Genomic DNA, 14,277 nt, shown 5'->3' with positions numbered 1-14,277 from the left:
AAAAATAAATAAAAATAAAATAAAATATATGAATAATAAAGTAAAAAATAAAATAATAAAACAAAAAATAAAAAACTAACAATATAATATGAATAATAAAGTAATAAAAATAACAATAAAACAAATAAAAACAAATAATAATAAAATTTAATTAAATATATAAATAATAAAGTTAAAAATAAAATAAAATAATAATAAAACAAATAAAAAATAATAAAATAAAACAATATTAATAAAGTAATACAAATAAAATTACAATAAAACAAATATACTAATATTAATAAAATAAATACATAAAATAAAATGAAAAATAAAGTTTAAAAAATAATATAATAATAAAACAAATAAAAATAAAAATGGCAATAATAAAACAAATAAAAAAATATAATAAAAATAGATAAAAATAAAATTATATTAATAATAAAGACAGAATATAAAAAACAATAACAATAAAACAAATACAAATTAATAATAATAATCATAATAATAACAAAAATTAATTAAAAAATGAATAATAAAGTAAAAAAATAAAATTAAAATAAAACAAATAAAAATGACAATAATAAAATAAAACCAAATAAAATTATAATAACAACAATAACAATAATAATAACAACAAAAATAAAATAATAGAATATTTTCACTACACCAACTTTAGACAAATGACCATGAGGGCAGTGTGAGTTTCTGTTCGTTCTGTACGTCTTTATTGATGGCAGATGGAGGCAGTACATTTGGCTTAAACGTAGCGTTCAGCAAAATTCAAAGCAGAGTCCAACAAGTGAGTTCACACCGAGGCTTTTGTGTTCCTCCTTTAGTGGGAGTCCTGTACTCCTGAAGGAGGCGACACAGAAGAGACGTGGCCTTGATCAAAATGACCAAAATGCAGCTGCTACATCTGTTTCCTGACATTAAGATAAAACTGCTACAGCTCAGGGCCACGACAAAGAGAACAGGGGATTATATTTGTATATTATTCACAGCAGATAGAGATAAAGTTATATTTGAACTGATGTGTGATTACAAATACATCAAATAACAGAGGGTTTAAAAGCTTTGACCATGAATGGGAAGAATAAAACATTCCTGAATTGTTAATAGAAAATATAGTTTTGGGTTTTTTTTCTACTTAAGTAATAAACTGGTTATTCCCACGACCCTCTGGACAGTGACCAAGACCCGTGGACCAGCCCCACACTAAAGTCTGTTCAAAGGGACGTGTGGACTTGTGTAAAAAGCTGTTACTCCCTCAGAATCACAAAATAATCAGAATAAACCTTGTAAGGGAAACATTTTTATAACATTTTATAACATTTTTTTATTATTTTTTATACTGAAATATAAAAAATACACATTGTGTGTACATTATTCATTCTCCAAAAATCATCATACAGTATTTGCACAGTAGTACAGTAGATATTTCAGACACAATTTGTACGAATTTATGTAGCAAATTATTAAAACTAATGAGTGTAAAGGTACGTCAGGCAAATGTCCTGGTATAGGGTCAGGTTCAGTCCTGGTTTAGTCCTAGATTAGCCCTGGTTTAGTCCTGATTTAGTCCTGGTTTAGTCCTGGTTTAGTCCTAGTGTAGTCCCGGTTTAGTCCCGGTTAAATCCTAGTTTAGTCCCATTTTAGTCCTGGTTCAGTCTTGGTTTATTCCTGATTTAGTCCTCGTTCAGTCCTGGTTTAGTCCTGGTTTAATCCTGGTTCAGACCTGGTTCAGTCCTGGTTTAGCCCTGGTTTAGTCCCGGTTTAGCCCTGGTTTAATCCCGGTTCAGTCTGGGTTCAGTCCCGGTTTAGTCCCGGTTCAGTCCCGGTTAAGCCCTGGTTTAGTCCTGGTTTAGTCCTGGTTCAGTCCCGGTTTAATCCCAGTTTAGCCCTGGTTTAGTCCCGGTTTAGCCCTGGTCAAGACCCGGTTTAGTCCTAGTTCAGTCCCGGTTCAGTCCTGGTTTAGTCCCGGTTCAGTCCTGGCGTTACCTTCTTGACCCATGAACCAAAGCCAAATCACGCAATGACACAAGAGTTCTGGTTGGTGTCTGATGTGGGTGAAGACGTCTGGTATGGGTTTGCGGTCGGGTTTCGGGTCGTGTATGGGGTCGGGGTCGGGGTCGGGTTTCGGGTCGGGTACGATGACGTATAGGAGCGGGGAGGGGGCACTGTATGATACGTAGAGGAGGAGGTCTGTCTGCTGCTTTGAGAATACGCACTGGCAGTACTCTGACTATAGCCGCTGCTCCTGCTCTGATAACTATAGCTACTACTTCCAGCGTACACATTACTTCTTGCGTTTTTGTACTTGAGGAGGTACTCGGGGTAGATCTGCTGCTCCTTAAACACCACGAATATCGAAGGGTCGTAGATGTCGTCCACGCAGCTGTCGAACAGGTTCACGTCTCCTCCGTCTCTAGAAGGAGGGCGTCTGAACTCCGAGGAGCCTCTGGCGAATTCTCCGACCAAAACCCGAGACACGAACATGAAGCGTGGGTCGGAGTCGCCGGTGTAGCTGTGGGAGTACTTAGCGTCTCGGGCAAAGTAGCTTCCTGTAGTCAAGACATTTGCGGATTAGGATTCATAAAACATTTCCGATTCTGCGATGGGGGTTTGCGTTATCGATTTACTAAAGTTAAAGCTGCGGTGTTACGCAAAACTGACTCTTGTAGCTTTAAGTCGCGTTATAAAGCTGTTACGTCATCAAAAACAGACCTGGAGTTGTGTTTCGTTTCATTCACACATGTTTGAGTAACTTTATGATTAGTCTGTAACATCTCCACGCCTCAAAATGCTCTGCTCCACCTTGTGATGTCATCAAGTGGTAGTTTCCAAGTCAAGAGCTACGTTTTTTACCTTTAGTTTAGTAAACGTCGGCAAATCCAGGGCTGAAATGATCCAAATGAGTCTAGAAATGAAGGTGTGTGGAGTTTAAAAACACAGCGGAGCACTTCCTGTTTTACCACGTGATGACATCGCAAAGTGGAACAGAGTGTTTTCAGTTTCAGTTTCAGAATCTAGTCAAATAAGAGCGAACTTGAGGCAAAGATGTGTCTGTTTGAAGACTTTAGAATGAGTTCAGTGGTGAATTTAAGTTGATTAAAGCTCTGTAGAAATTCAAAAAACATTTAAAACATAAAAATAAACATTGTTGTAGGTTTTAAAGAGTCAAGACGTGTTTAAGATGTTGTAGAGTTGTTACGTGTTGTGAACGGACTTACATAAACGCGCCGCTTCAGTCCAATCCTTCGGTTTTTTTTGTAATTAATGAATAAAACGTTTTGTTCTGTCCTTTTTCAATAAACGCAAACAACCAAAATAAAATCCATTCATTCTTTCAGTAGAAATCGTCAACTCCAGAAGCTGAAACGATCCAAATGACTCTAGAAACGAAGGTGCGTGGAGTTTAAAAACACAGCGGCGCACTTCCTGTATCACCATGATGACATCACGAGGTGGGACGGAGCGTTTCTCGGTACTTTTGAGACACTGACCTTGCCCGTACATCGTCCCGTTGACCCCGCACACCCTCCAGTCAATGTTCGCTTCACAAATCGTGTCCACAAACTTCGGCTTGGTCCCGTGGAAAAGCGTCTTCTCCAACACGGGTCGTCCGCCATTTTTCTGTTTCATGTGAGTCTTGTGTCTGTGATTTAAAAAAAAACACAATTCACTTTAAAGTTCAGTAAGTATAATTGTGTATTTGACAGATTATCGTTAAACACATACAGCTGGAACGCCTCCCACACCGCTCTGTTCTGGATCCTTTCGATTTGGATGATTTCAAACGACGCCATGGTCCTACTGAAAAGCGTATGGATTTCTTCGTACTCCCCCGATGAGGGCTGCAGGGGTACTCTCTACGAACACACACAGTCAAGCAGAACATTTAAAAATTCAACACTTTGTACGAATAAGCCGTCCATAAACTGTGTAATGAAGCTAATCGAGGCTAATTTGCGAATTTGGAGTCGACTTTGACATTTTGGAATTCTGCCCGCGAGTGTCATAGCAACTAAAGAGCCAATCAGGAGCGAGGATGAGGAAGGTAACGCCCCTTCCCGCTCGCCCGCTCTGTTGCTAACGTTAGTAGGAGCGACCTCGGGGAAAGAAGGCGCCTGATTTGTCTGTTTTTAATGTTCGTATCTTGATTTACGGACAAATCGTGGAAAAAAAATCGAACGTAGAGCAGGTTAATACGAATATTTAAGACTAAAATGAGAAAAGTGTATAAAGTGTGTGGTGAGGGGTTTTACAGCTGCAAAAACACATAGAATAATTGTTAAAAAAAAAAAAGATTTCGTCTGTTTCGGGTTATTTTTAGAACGTAACCCCCACGATAAACGAGGGACCGCCGTATTTACACTTAACGCATAAAATATTTAGATCTCCATGGTAACTTTTAGTGTTTTGAACGTGCTATAATCCCCGAAAACAACATAAAAAACATTGACTTAGTTTCAGTTTCATCCCCCCTCCCCTTGCTCTCTGTGTTAAGCCACTCCCCCTTCAAATCGCACCAGGTTTGTGAAGTCGTAGTGTATTGTTTTGCATCATGTTTTCTGTATATTTACGGAGAATTGTCGCGTGGGAGCTTGTGGGCGGAGTCTCGCACTGGCTCGTGGTTCTAACTGTAAGAGCGGGTCGAATACGGCTTTGGAGAGATCGCTAGATTACTCAAACATGCATGGACGACATTTAAAAGCACTTCAGGCGTGTTTTTGATGAGGGAACGATGTTTTAACACGAATGACTTCTACTTATGTCACGTCCGCCGCTCGTGTCCAACCAGGGAGTAAAATGAGAAACTTCACAAAAACTAGACAGAGAAAAAAAAAAAGGCAAGGTTTTTTTTAGTACAATAAAAAAATAAATATTAACAAAAAAAATTGATAGTAATAATAAAAAAATAATGATAAAATAATAATAATAATAGTAATATAATAATAATAATTGATTAAAATAATAGTGATTATAGCAATAATAATAGTGATAATAATAATAAAAATAACAATAAAAACAAAATAAAAATAATAGTAGGAAAATAACATTAATAATAAATAATAATAGTGATAATAGCAATAATAATAATAATAAATAACAGTAAAAACAAAATAAAAATAATAAAAAAAAAAAAATAAAAAAAAATAATGCTTTTGATTTTGTATTTTCATGCAAAGACCACACAGGAAAGCAGCAGGCCTTCATGTCCTCCATGGTTGGGGCACATATGGAATTAGATTAGGGGCAGTTGTACATACCCTTGAACGTTGAAAAAAAAAAGCAAAAATTGTTTCCTGAATGTATTTGTCGTGTCTGCAGGTGTTTTTTGGACACTACAGCTACAAAGTTTCTACCTTAAATCCGATCTGAGGGACTTGTGTTTTGTCCCAGTGATCCGGCACAGCAGTGGAGTTCGGGTGGCGCTTTCTACGACAGAAAACAGTATTTATAAAGTCATTCACATCCTTGTATTTCATATTCAAGTGAAAGAGATGTACTTTTTTGCTTGGACTTCAGCTGCAGAGACAAACCGGGGCCGTCTCCTCACCAGCTTCACCGTGCCGTACTGTACGTTTGTCTGAATCATGTCTGGAAAAAAAATCATTGGATACTTTCAATACATTGCTTTGTTAAAGGGAGGGTATGTAGTTTGTACTTTTTCTGGTTTAAAAAGTACAATTGAACCTGGGTTTGCACTGGTTTTTTTAGATTTATAAGCTCCAGATCCTCCAGAATTCAGTCACTGAGGTTTAGATAGAGACGATTCAGATCAGAAAGAGGTAATTTAGGTTTAGAAATTTGACCTGGCAACCCAAAAGATAAACTCACGTGAGGCTTGTTCTTCTTTCTGATTGGATAACCAAATTTTGAGACCCAAAACTCATTAAAACATCACCAACCTGTCCCATTATGTCCAATGTTTTTGTCAGAATAAATCAGCATTACAACTGTTACTGACTGCGTTTACCTCGTGTCTATGGGCAAAGATAGGTCTTATTTGTCCATTTTGAAATAAAAATGTTACATACCCTGCCTTTAAATATCCAGAAATGTAATGAATGAGTAAAATTTACACATTTACCACGGAAACTGAGTTCGTACACCTGTGATCCTGCTGTAAACATCACCACATCCTGGTCGTTTGCCTGGTACATCTCCTCGAGTTCTTTGCTGGTGATGGAGGCTAATCGACGCTCGCTAGTCTGAAAAACACACGATCCAACGATTACACAAGTAAAAAATACGCCATCTGAAACCCTAAAGTGGCACTACGGAACTTTTCTGCCACCGTCTTCTGTCCATGGAGATGTTTTTGCAAGAATGTTCCACAGTATTGCATGAAATAACTCAATCGTGATGAGGACGAGTAGGCGACGCCGACAGGTCCTACTGCGGTACATTTCAGGCAAAGCAACGCTATCTCCATGGAGACGAGCAGGCGGCTGACCCACACAAGATAAGTTACACAGTGCACCTTTAACACGTCATTATATTCTGACCATAGAGTGTTTATATAAATGGACATAGCTAACCTGCTAGCCACGGCATTACAAAAAGAGAATGGGCATGGGCTGCACTTCTGGCTCCAATTCACTTTCTATTGAAAATCTGTGACTCCTTTCTTTTTAACTGCTGCTCAGACTCGTCATTTTGGTCTTGAATGTTCGTATTAACCCGCCTCTACATGATCCTGGTGTTTTTATTTCGATATCGTGTCCATAAATCAGGATATGAACATTAATAACAGACAAATCAGGCGCCATCTTTCCCCGAGTTTGCTCCAGCTAGCGTTAGCAACAGGTTTGATTGCCAGCGTTGCTAAGCGCCTGTGTAACGGAGTTAAAAATACACTTAATATTTCTTGTTTGTACAATGTTTTTTTTCAAAGTTATATGTGAATTTTATTATTTTGGTGTTTTATTTTGGAAAAGCCGGATGGCGTTTTGTTCCCGGGGTTTTTTTGTTAGCTTGATTTCCGCTAGAGAGACACATGTTGGGGAAGACTGAAAGAGAAAGAAAAACAGAACCACTCCACCCTGTGTCCTTTTTCTTTTTTGTACGGACTGATGGAGGATCCAGCAGCCGTTACACCTGCTTCCTGCTAAACCAGCGATGCGGCCGGGAAGAGGTGTCACCTTCAACAGCGTCGCTCCAGATTTGCTCTTTGGTTGCTACGATACTTAGCCGTTATAACTGCTCTAGCCTCGATGAGCTTCATTTGACTGGAGCTGAACACTACGGGCGACGTCAGACTCACTCAGTCCACTTCTTTATACATTTATCTATGGTTCTGATAGTAAAAAGACATTATTATAATACGACCATAAGGTGTCACAGTTCTGCCTGTTTGTATGTTTTTTCCTCAGTCCGGCTCCGTTTTTCAGCCTGTTCCGGTCCTTCTTTTGTGACATCCCTGCTTCTGTTCTGTCAGTTTTTGCTCGATTGTTCTATCACGCAGGTAAACTGGACTCAAACGCAACACAAAGCGAGCAGTTAAATGTTTTAGAAACTACAACAGAAAGTGTCCTTTTAATACGTAATTCAGAATATGGTAAATGTTTTATTTAATATCAACAAAAATCTCTTCCAACACTGGGAATTCAATAAGGGGAACAGGAAACTCAAACAGGGATAAATGCAGGTTCAGGATTTAAGATATTGAGCTTGAGAGTTGGTTTTGACTGTTCGATCTTGCAAGAACTGACAGAACAGAAGCAAAACGAGAAAAAAGGGAAGTAACAAAACAAGGACCGGAACTCTCTGAAAAACGGAGCCGGACTGAGGAAAAAAAACACTTCTTTCGCTGCGTTACGTGTGAACTTTTTCTTCGATCAGACAGACGTTGTTGACTTACCACAGCTGCGTACTGGTTCCAGACGCCGCGCTCGTCCTCCCAGTACCAGAGCCAGTCTGTGGTGTGGATAAAGTCCGGCTGCAGCACAGAGTTCACAGTCGAGAGACGCCTCACGTCCTCTGTCCCACACGTCATAGTGTCGAAATGCACAGGAGGACTGGATGTACTGAGACAACACAACGAATTTAACATGAGGAACAATGAGAAACACTGAGAGAACAAAAAACACACACGACAGAGAAGATGACACACAACAGAGATGACACACAACAGAAGATGACACACAACAGAGATGACACACAACAGAGATGACACACAACAGAAGATGACACACAACAGAGATGACACACAACAGAGATGACACACAACAGAAGATGACACACAACAGAGATGACACACAACAGAGATGACACACAACAGAAGATGACACACAACAGAGATGACACACACGTGTGGATGAAGTACTCCACTGTGTTACTTAAGTAAAAGTTCAGATACACAGGGAAAAAGTTTCTCCAGTGAAAGTGTCACATTAAAAAATTTACTACTAAAAAGTATGTACTTTCTCCTCTCTTCAGTCCTGCTCTTTTACCTCTCCTCTCTGCTCCTCCTCTCTCTTTCTTCCCCTTCTCCTCCCCCTTTCTCTAGCTCTCTGCTCCTCCTCCCCTCTCCTCCTCCTTTCTCCTGCTCTCTGTCCCCTCTCGTCCTCCTCCTCTCTCCTCCTTCTCTCTCCTCCTCCTCTCTCGTCCTCCTCTCTCCTGCTCTCTGTCCCCTCTCGTCCTCCTCCTCTCTCCTCCTTCTCTCTCCTCCTCCCCTCTCGTCCTCCCCTCTCCTCCTCCTCCCCTCTCTCCTCCTCCTCTCTCCCCCTCTCTCCTCCTCTCTATGAGTGGAGGGGGCAGCACCTTCCGCCGCTCTGCTCTCCATCTCTGGATCTCACCTCCGCAGCATCGACTCCTTCTTCTTTTCACTTCAAAACTCAACTGTTCCACCTGTTTTTCTGTTTTTCTCTCGTTCTGTGGTGTTTTCAAAGCCGTTCATGGATAAAATGTCGTATTGTGATGATTATTTCACCTGTAATTGTTCTCAGGGTCACAGTAATCTTTCTCTACCGCTTCATTTTCGGCCATAGCAGTCCACTGTCCTCCCCGTGTGATCTCCCATCTGTACGGCATCTTGTCATGAGCTTTGAAACAGCGATCTGAGACAAACACAACAACAACAACAACAACAAATAACCAAATCTGACAAAAAACGGACTCCAAAACCTGAAATTAAACGGTCGATAATATTCTCTCATTTTTAAGTCACAATAAATACTTTTCCGTCTCCTCTTTCAACCTCAAATTGCACACGACCTCGTCCCTTACCTTCATTTTTACAATATCCCTTGATGAAGAACATGCAGATCTCGGTTTTATCTACAAGAGAAAGATTCAAATTATAAACAAAAATCATTTCTATTTCATTAAAGGTCCAATATTACACAAAATTGACTTTACGAAGCTTTAAGTCACGTTATAATGTTATTACGTCATCAAAAACAGACCTGGAGTTGTGTTTTGTTTCATTCACACACATTTGAGTCACACTTTATTATTAATCTGTAACATCTCCAAACCTCAAAACGCTCCGTTCCACCTTATGATGTCACAAAGTGTTAGTTTTCAAGTGAACAGCTACGTTTTTTGCCTTTAGTTCCACAGAAATCGGCCAATCCGGGGCTGAAATGATCCAAATGATTCTAGAAATGAAGGTGTGTGGAGTTTAAAAACACAGCGGAGCACTTCCTGTTTCGCCACATGATGACATCACAAGGTGGAACAGGGTGTTTTCAGTTTGAGAGAAGAACTCAGCCTAAATACGCAGGGTTTTTTTTTGCGTTAAACGTGCGCGAATGAAACAAAAAAAACAAAACGCAACTCCAGGTCTGTTTGCGACGATGAAACGACGAAATTACATCAGAAAACAGAAAATGAAACAGAAAACGTCGCCTTTAAGAGCTTGTACCTTGTTGTTTCTTTGTGCTTTTGACGGGCAAAGTCTTGTTTTTCCCTTTAGCGCCTCCGCCGCTCGCCCCCGTTTCAAACCCGCTCGAAGCTTCAGCACTCGCAGCACGATCTTGGCTGTAGTTCGCACCAACGTCGTCGCTCTTTCCTGTTCTTAAGTCGCTCTGAGAGGAGAACCCGCCCCTATTCCCTCTGTTTCCTCTCCCACCTCGACTCCCGCCACGATGGTTCCCGTAGCTCCCTCTTCTGCTAGCTTCCGACGCGTTAGCAGAACCGTCAAAATGACTAGCGGCTTGTTTATTCCCCCTTCCTCCTCTTCGATTCCCCCTCTGCCCTCTGGACCCGCCCCTTCCCCTCAGCGGACCCGCGCAATCCCGACTTTTCCCCGTAATAATCGTGCTGCCTGTGTCCGAATCGTAACCGTCACGCGATGCCTCCTCCGTAGCGTCTTGGTTAGCGTCTTCGCAACTACTGCCATTTCCCGCGCAGTCGTTAGCGAGAACAGTATCGGCGCCGTCTTGCGAGTCGCCACGGGAGGGCGCTCTGTTTTGTCCCCCGTTTCCTCTGCCTCTCCCTTTCCCTCCTCTCTTCCGCCTCCCCCTCCGACGACTAGCTTGTTTCTCGCTAACGCCGCTCGAGTCTGAGATATTTCCGCACGTATTTTCGTCGTTAATGTCTGAGGTATTGCTCCGGTTTTCTTTGAAAGCGAGACGCAGCGCCTCTTTGTTCGCGTACACGGACTTTAAAGCTTTGATGAGATGTTTCGGGATGTGTTTCTGCTGCAGTAGTTTGAGCGGTTGCGCAGCGGAGAAGTTGTGCGTTCTGGAGCAGCTGCAGTCGCGGTGCAGGTAGCGCTGACAGACGTGCAGACGCTGACAGTCGTCCTGGCAACCGACGTTGTTGTTGTTGTAGTTGTAGCAGATCTAAAAAAAAAAAAAAGACATTGAAATTACAGCGTTAGTAATGCGTTTTCATTTGTACAGCACTTTACGACGAATCAAAGAAGACAAAAGCACGTCAAATAAAACTCGGCGAGGCTAGCAGTTATAGCGGCTAATTTGGAGTCCAGTTCTGATCTAAAGTATCATAGCAACCAAAGAACCAATCTGGAACGAGACTGTTATTAAAGAATGAACAAAAAAAAAAAACTCAAAATAAAAAAACTAACAAAAAAATCAAAATAACTAATAAAACAAAAAAAAACAAAATAAACAATAAAAAAAACTCAAAATAACTAAAAAAAATAATAATAAATTAAAATAAAAAACTCAAAATAACTCAATAAAATGAACCCCAGGATCATGTAGAGGGTTAATACGAACATTTAAGACCAAAATGAGTCTGAAGCAGCAGAGACAGAGAGAGGGGACATGGTTTTTCAAAAAAGCTCAAAATAAACTAAAATAAACAAAAACAAAAACTCAAAATAACAAAAAAAAAATAATAATAAATAAATTAAAATAACAAAAAAAATTAAGAAAATAAACAAAAAAAACCTCAAAATAACAAAAAATAAATAAATAAATAAAAATAACAAAAAAATTAAGAAAATAAAAAAAACCCTCAAAATAACAAAAAAAAAACCAAAAACTAAAAAACAAAAAAAACTCAAAACAAAAAAAACATAAATAAATAAAATAAACTTAAAAAATAAACTAAAACATTTACCCCAGGGTCATGTAGAGCGGGTTAATACTAAACCCAACACTAAACCCATTAACAACACTGTCATCATCGTCTCTTAAAAATACATTTATACAGATTGACTCAATATGTCACGTGTTTGTTAAACTTTGAACTTTTAACCCAGGATCTCATGTTTGTCTACGTCTAAAAACTCTCCACACTAGAACTGAAAGGGGAAAAAAAAAAGCAGTTTTGGTTCTTTTGCTTCCTAAAAATGGAATATATTTCAAGTAAATTTATATCCACTCCTGCTCCTGTTTTCAATGTTTTAAATGGAGGTGTTTACTTGTTTTTTTAGTTTGTTTTTCTGCTTGTGTTGTATTTTTGAAAAGAGAGCCCCTGTGTTCTCATTGGGTTCCCCGTATAAATAAAGATAAAGAAATACTTCAACTTTACGAATGTCTTGTACTTGCGTTAAAGGATATTCAGCGTCGCCAGATCAGGTTCACTAAACGACTTTTTACATTTTTAAACAGATACTTAATACGTTTTCCATGTGATACTTTTCCTCGAGTGACTTTTTACCCCTCGTGTTTGTACTTTTTCTTCGTCCGGTCTTGTTCCAGTTGTGCGTTTACCTGAGGCAGCAGGGCGTTGTTGCTCTGGAGCAGCAGCAGACACAGCTCCGTCCTGCTCAGAGCCTCCAGACCAAACTCCCTGAGGACCTCCATGTTGGATTCAGAGTTTAGATCATGGGAGAAAGAGCAGCCTCTCCTGTAAAACAAACAATCACAAGTATCACGCCACCTCCTCGTGTCAATAAAGAGATATTTTACTGATGGCTGGATGAATCTTTAATTGATACGTGTGCAAACGTGATTGTAGATGCAAACGATATCAGCATCGCCGTCAAAACCACCGAACCACCGTGGAACTCGCCGCCTGACCCAAATTTAGGAGGTAGAAAGAGCTTTACTTTGATTAACTTTGTGACTTTAACTGTAACTCGCAGACACGCCACACTTTTTTTTATTTATTCATATTTTTATTAATGTGTGAACAAATATTACAACACACTGTCATTTAAAACATCAAATGCATTCACACCTTTTTCATTTTATATATAACAAAACTGAAACTTAAAAAGTAAATAAATAATATAAATTAATAATAAAAAAAAATAAAAAAAATAAAAATAAATTACTTAACGATCCCGCAAATCCTGACTGTAAATAAGTAAGAAAGGCATCACCTAGTAAATAATAAAAAATGTAAACATATAAATCATAAACAATAACAATAATACTGGTGGTAACTACACACACAAAAAATAAAATAAAATAAAAATAAAAAAGAGGGGTGGAGGTTGGCTTAGACAGTTTCAAAAAAGTCAATAAATGGTTGCCACTTACTATAAAATTTGTTTACAATACCCTTAGAATATCTAATCTAAAACACTGATTCACCAGATTTAGCCCTGGTTTAGACCTGATTTAGACCTGATTCAGTCCTTGTTCAGTCCTGGTTCAGTCCTGAGATGCAGATGGTTCCTGTGGCTCTTACAGATGGGGATCTTCTTTGGTCCATGCAGATTATTTACACTGGGCTCGTAGATCTCAAGCCTTTTGTTTGTGTTGGTGACGCCCTCTGATTCACACCGATTTGTGCTGAAGTCATGAGTCAAACCTGTTCCTAAACTTAAGTCATGTTAAATACTACTATAGTATGTGTACTATTACTCTATATCCTGCTGTATATATCCCATGTATGCGTTTTTCTCCTGGGTTGTACCTGTTCTGGATGAAGGGGCAGGTTCCACAGTAGAGGAAGTGCAGACAGATGTGTAAAGAGCCACAGCCCGGGCAGTTCTCGGTCCAGCACACTTTCATTCGAGTCCTGACCACCACTTTCTGCCTCTGATTCACCAAACAAGACACGAACTGCTCCTTTTTGCTGATCATCTCCTGGAGCGCAGGGCCGGGGCATAAATCATACAGCAGCTCCTCAGAGTCCACAGAGCCCTGGCTGCTCAGAATAAACTTCAATATGTCGGCCTCCATGTTGGGACACCACACGGACTGATGCGGGCTGTGGAAAAACAAGAGCAGATCATTTATGACGAAGGGAAAACGAAACCTAAGTCAGGAGCCGCAGTGATGTGTTTACACCTGCAGACCGCAAGAGGGAGCCATTTGTCTGCAGTAGTGAAGCACAGACTGAGAAGTCATTCATTTCATATATTTATGGATTTTTAATTATCAATTTATTTATATTTATTTGTAAATGTTTATTTTATTCATGTATTTATTAACATTTGTTTGTGGGAACACGGGTCACACCTAGGGTATGTCTTTTTTGGGGGGGGGTCCCACAATCAAATTTACAGTGTAAGACACAGATAAGATCCTGAATTAAAAGATGAGACGTGACAAACAATAAAAATTGTTTTATTTAAAAAAGGTTTCTTTCAAATATTCTAATATGACTAAAACAAAAAAGTTAAACAGGACAACTACATTTAGAAAAATGTATTACAACATTAAGTAAAACAAAACATTTTAATTTTATTTCAAAGACAAGCCAACAGTTAAGTTGGTATTTCAAATAGACCTAGGAATAAAACGGTTTAAAATTACCAAAAGAAACAAAATAATCTAGCTGGGGCCCCCAGTGGTGAGCAGATGATCTTGGGTGTGTCCAGGGGCCACAGACTCACCTCAGTGGACACAGCAAAATGAGAAGTGCATCAAACTAAACTCGTGATCCCAGTTCACTAAATCACATGCGAAGATGGGG

At 39.4% G+C, this 14,277-nt stretch overlaps 1 protein-coding gene across 1 annotated transcript; it reads right to left on the bottom strand.

Annotated features, from left to right (window-relative positions):
- Nucleotides 1-687: 687 nt before the first annotated feature.
- LOC117379361 (protein mono-ADP-ribosyltransferase PARP12) lies at nt 688-13,553 on the bottom strand. Its single transcript, XM_033976063.2, has 12 exons — nt 13,273-13,553; nt 12,120-12,255; nt 9,857-10,778; nt 9,217-9,267; nt 8,921-9,047; nt 7,850-8,015; nt 6,077-6,197; nt 5,493-5,583; nt 5,349-5,421; nt 3,721-3,851; nt 3,486-3,637; nt 688-2,543 (listed from the first exon to the last, which is right to left on the bottom strand). The coding sequence occupies exons 1-12, from the start codon at nt 13,539-13,541 to the stop codon at nt 2,008-2,010; spliced, it is 2,775 nt and encodes a 924-aa protein (XP_033831954.1). The 5' UTR covers nt 13,542-13,553; the 3' UTR covers nt 688-2,007.
- Nucleotides 13,554-14,277: the final 724 nt, after the last annotated feature.

The sequence above is a fragment of the Periophthalmus magnuspinnatus genome, chromosome 12 (assembly GCF_009829125.3).
Source record: "Periophthalmus magnuspinnatus isolate fPerMag1 chromosome 12, fPerMag1.2.pri, whole genome shotgun sequence".
NCBI classification, from domain to species: Eukaryota; Metazoa; Chordata; class Actinopteri; order Gobiiformes; family Gobiidae; genus Periophthalmus; species Periophthalmus magnuspinnatus.
The sequence above is the reverse complement of the archived record's forward strand: the minus strand, read 5'-3'. Positions and strand labels throughout refer to the sequence as shown.

What these genes read in the sequence shown, in the direction of transcription:
- LOC117379361 (XM_033976063.2), bottom strand. Translation starts at nt 13,541, where the DNA reads ATGGAGGCCGACATATTGAAGTTTATTCTGAGCAGCCAGGGCTCTGTG. An exon ending in ACAACGCCCTGCTGCCTCAG is followed by an intron (nt 10,779 to 12,119) that starts GTAAACGCACAA and finishes TTTTTTTTTTAG; the next exon opens with ATCTGCTACAACTACAACAA. An exon ending in GGAACCAGTACGCAGCTGTG is followed by an intron (nt 6,198 to 7,849) that starts GTAAGTCAACAA and finishes TGTGTTTTTCAG; the next exon opens with ACTAGCGAGCGTCGATTAGC.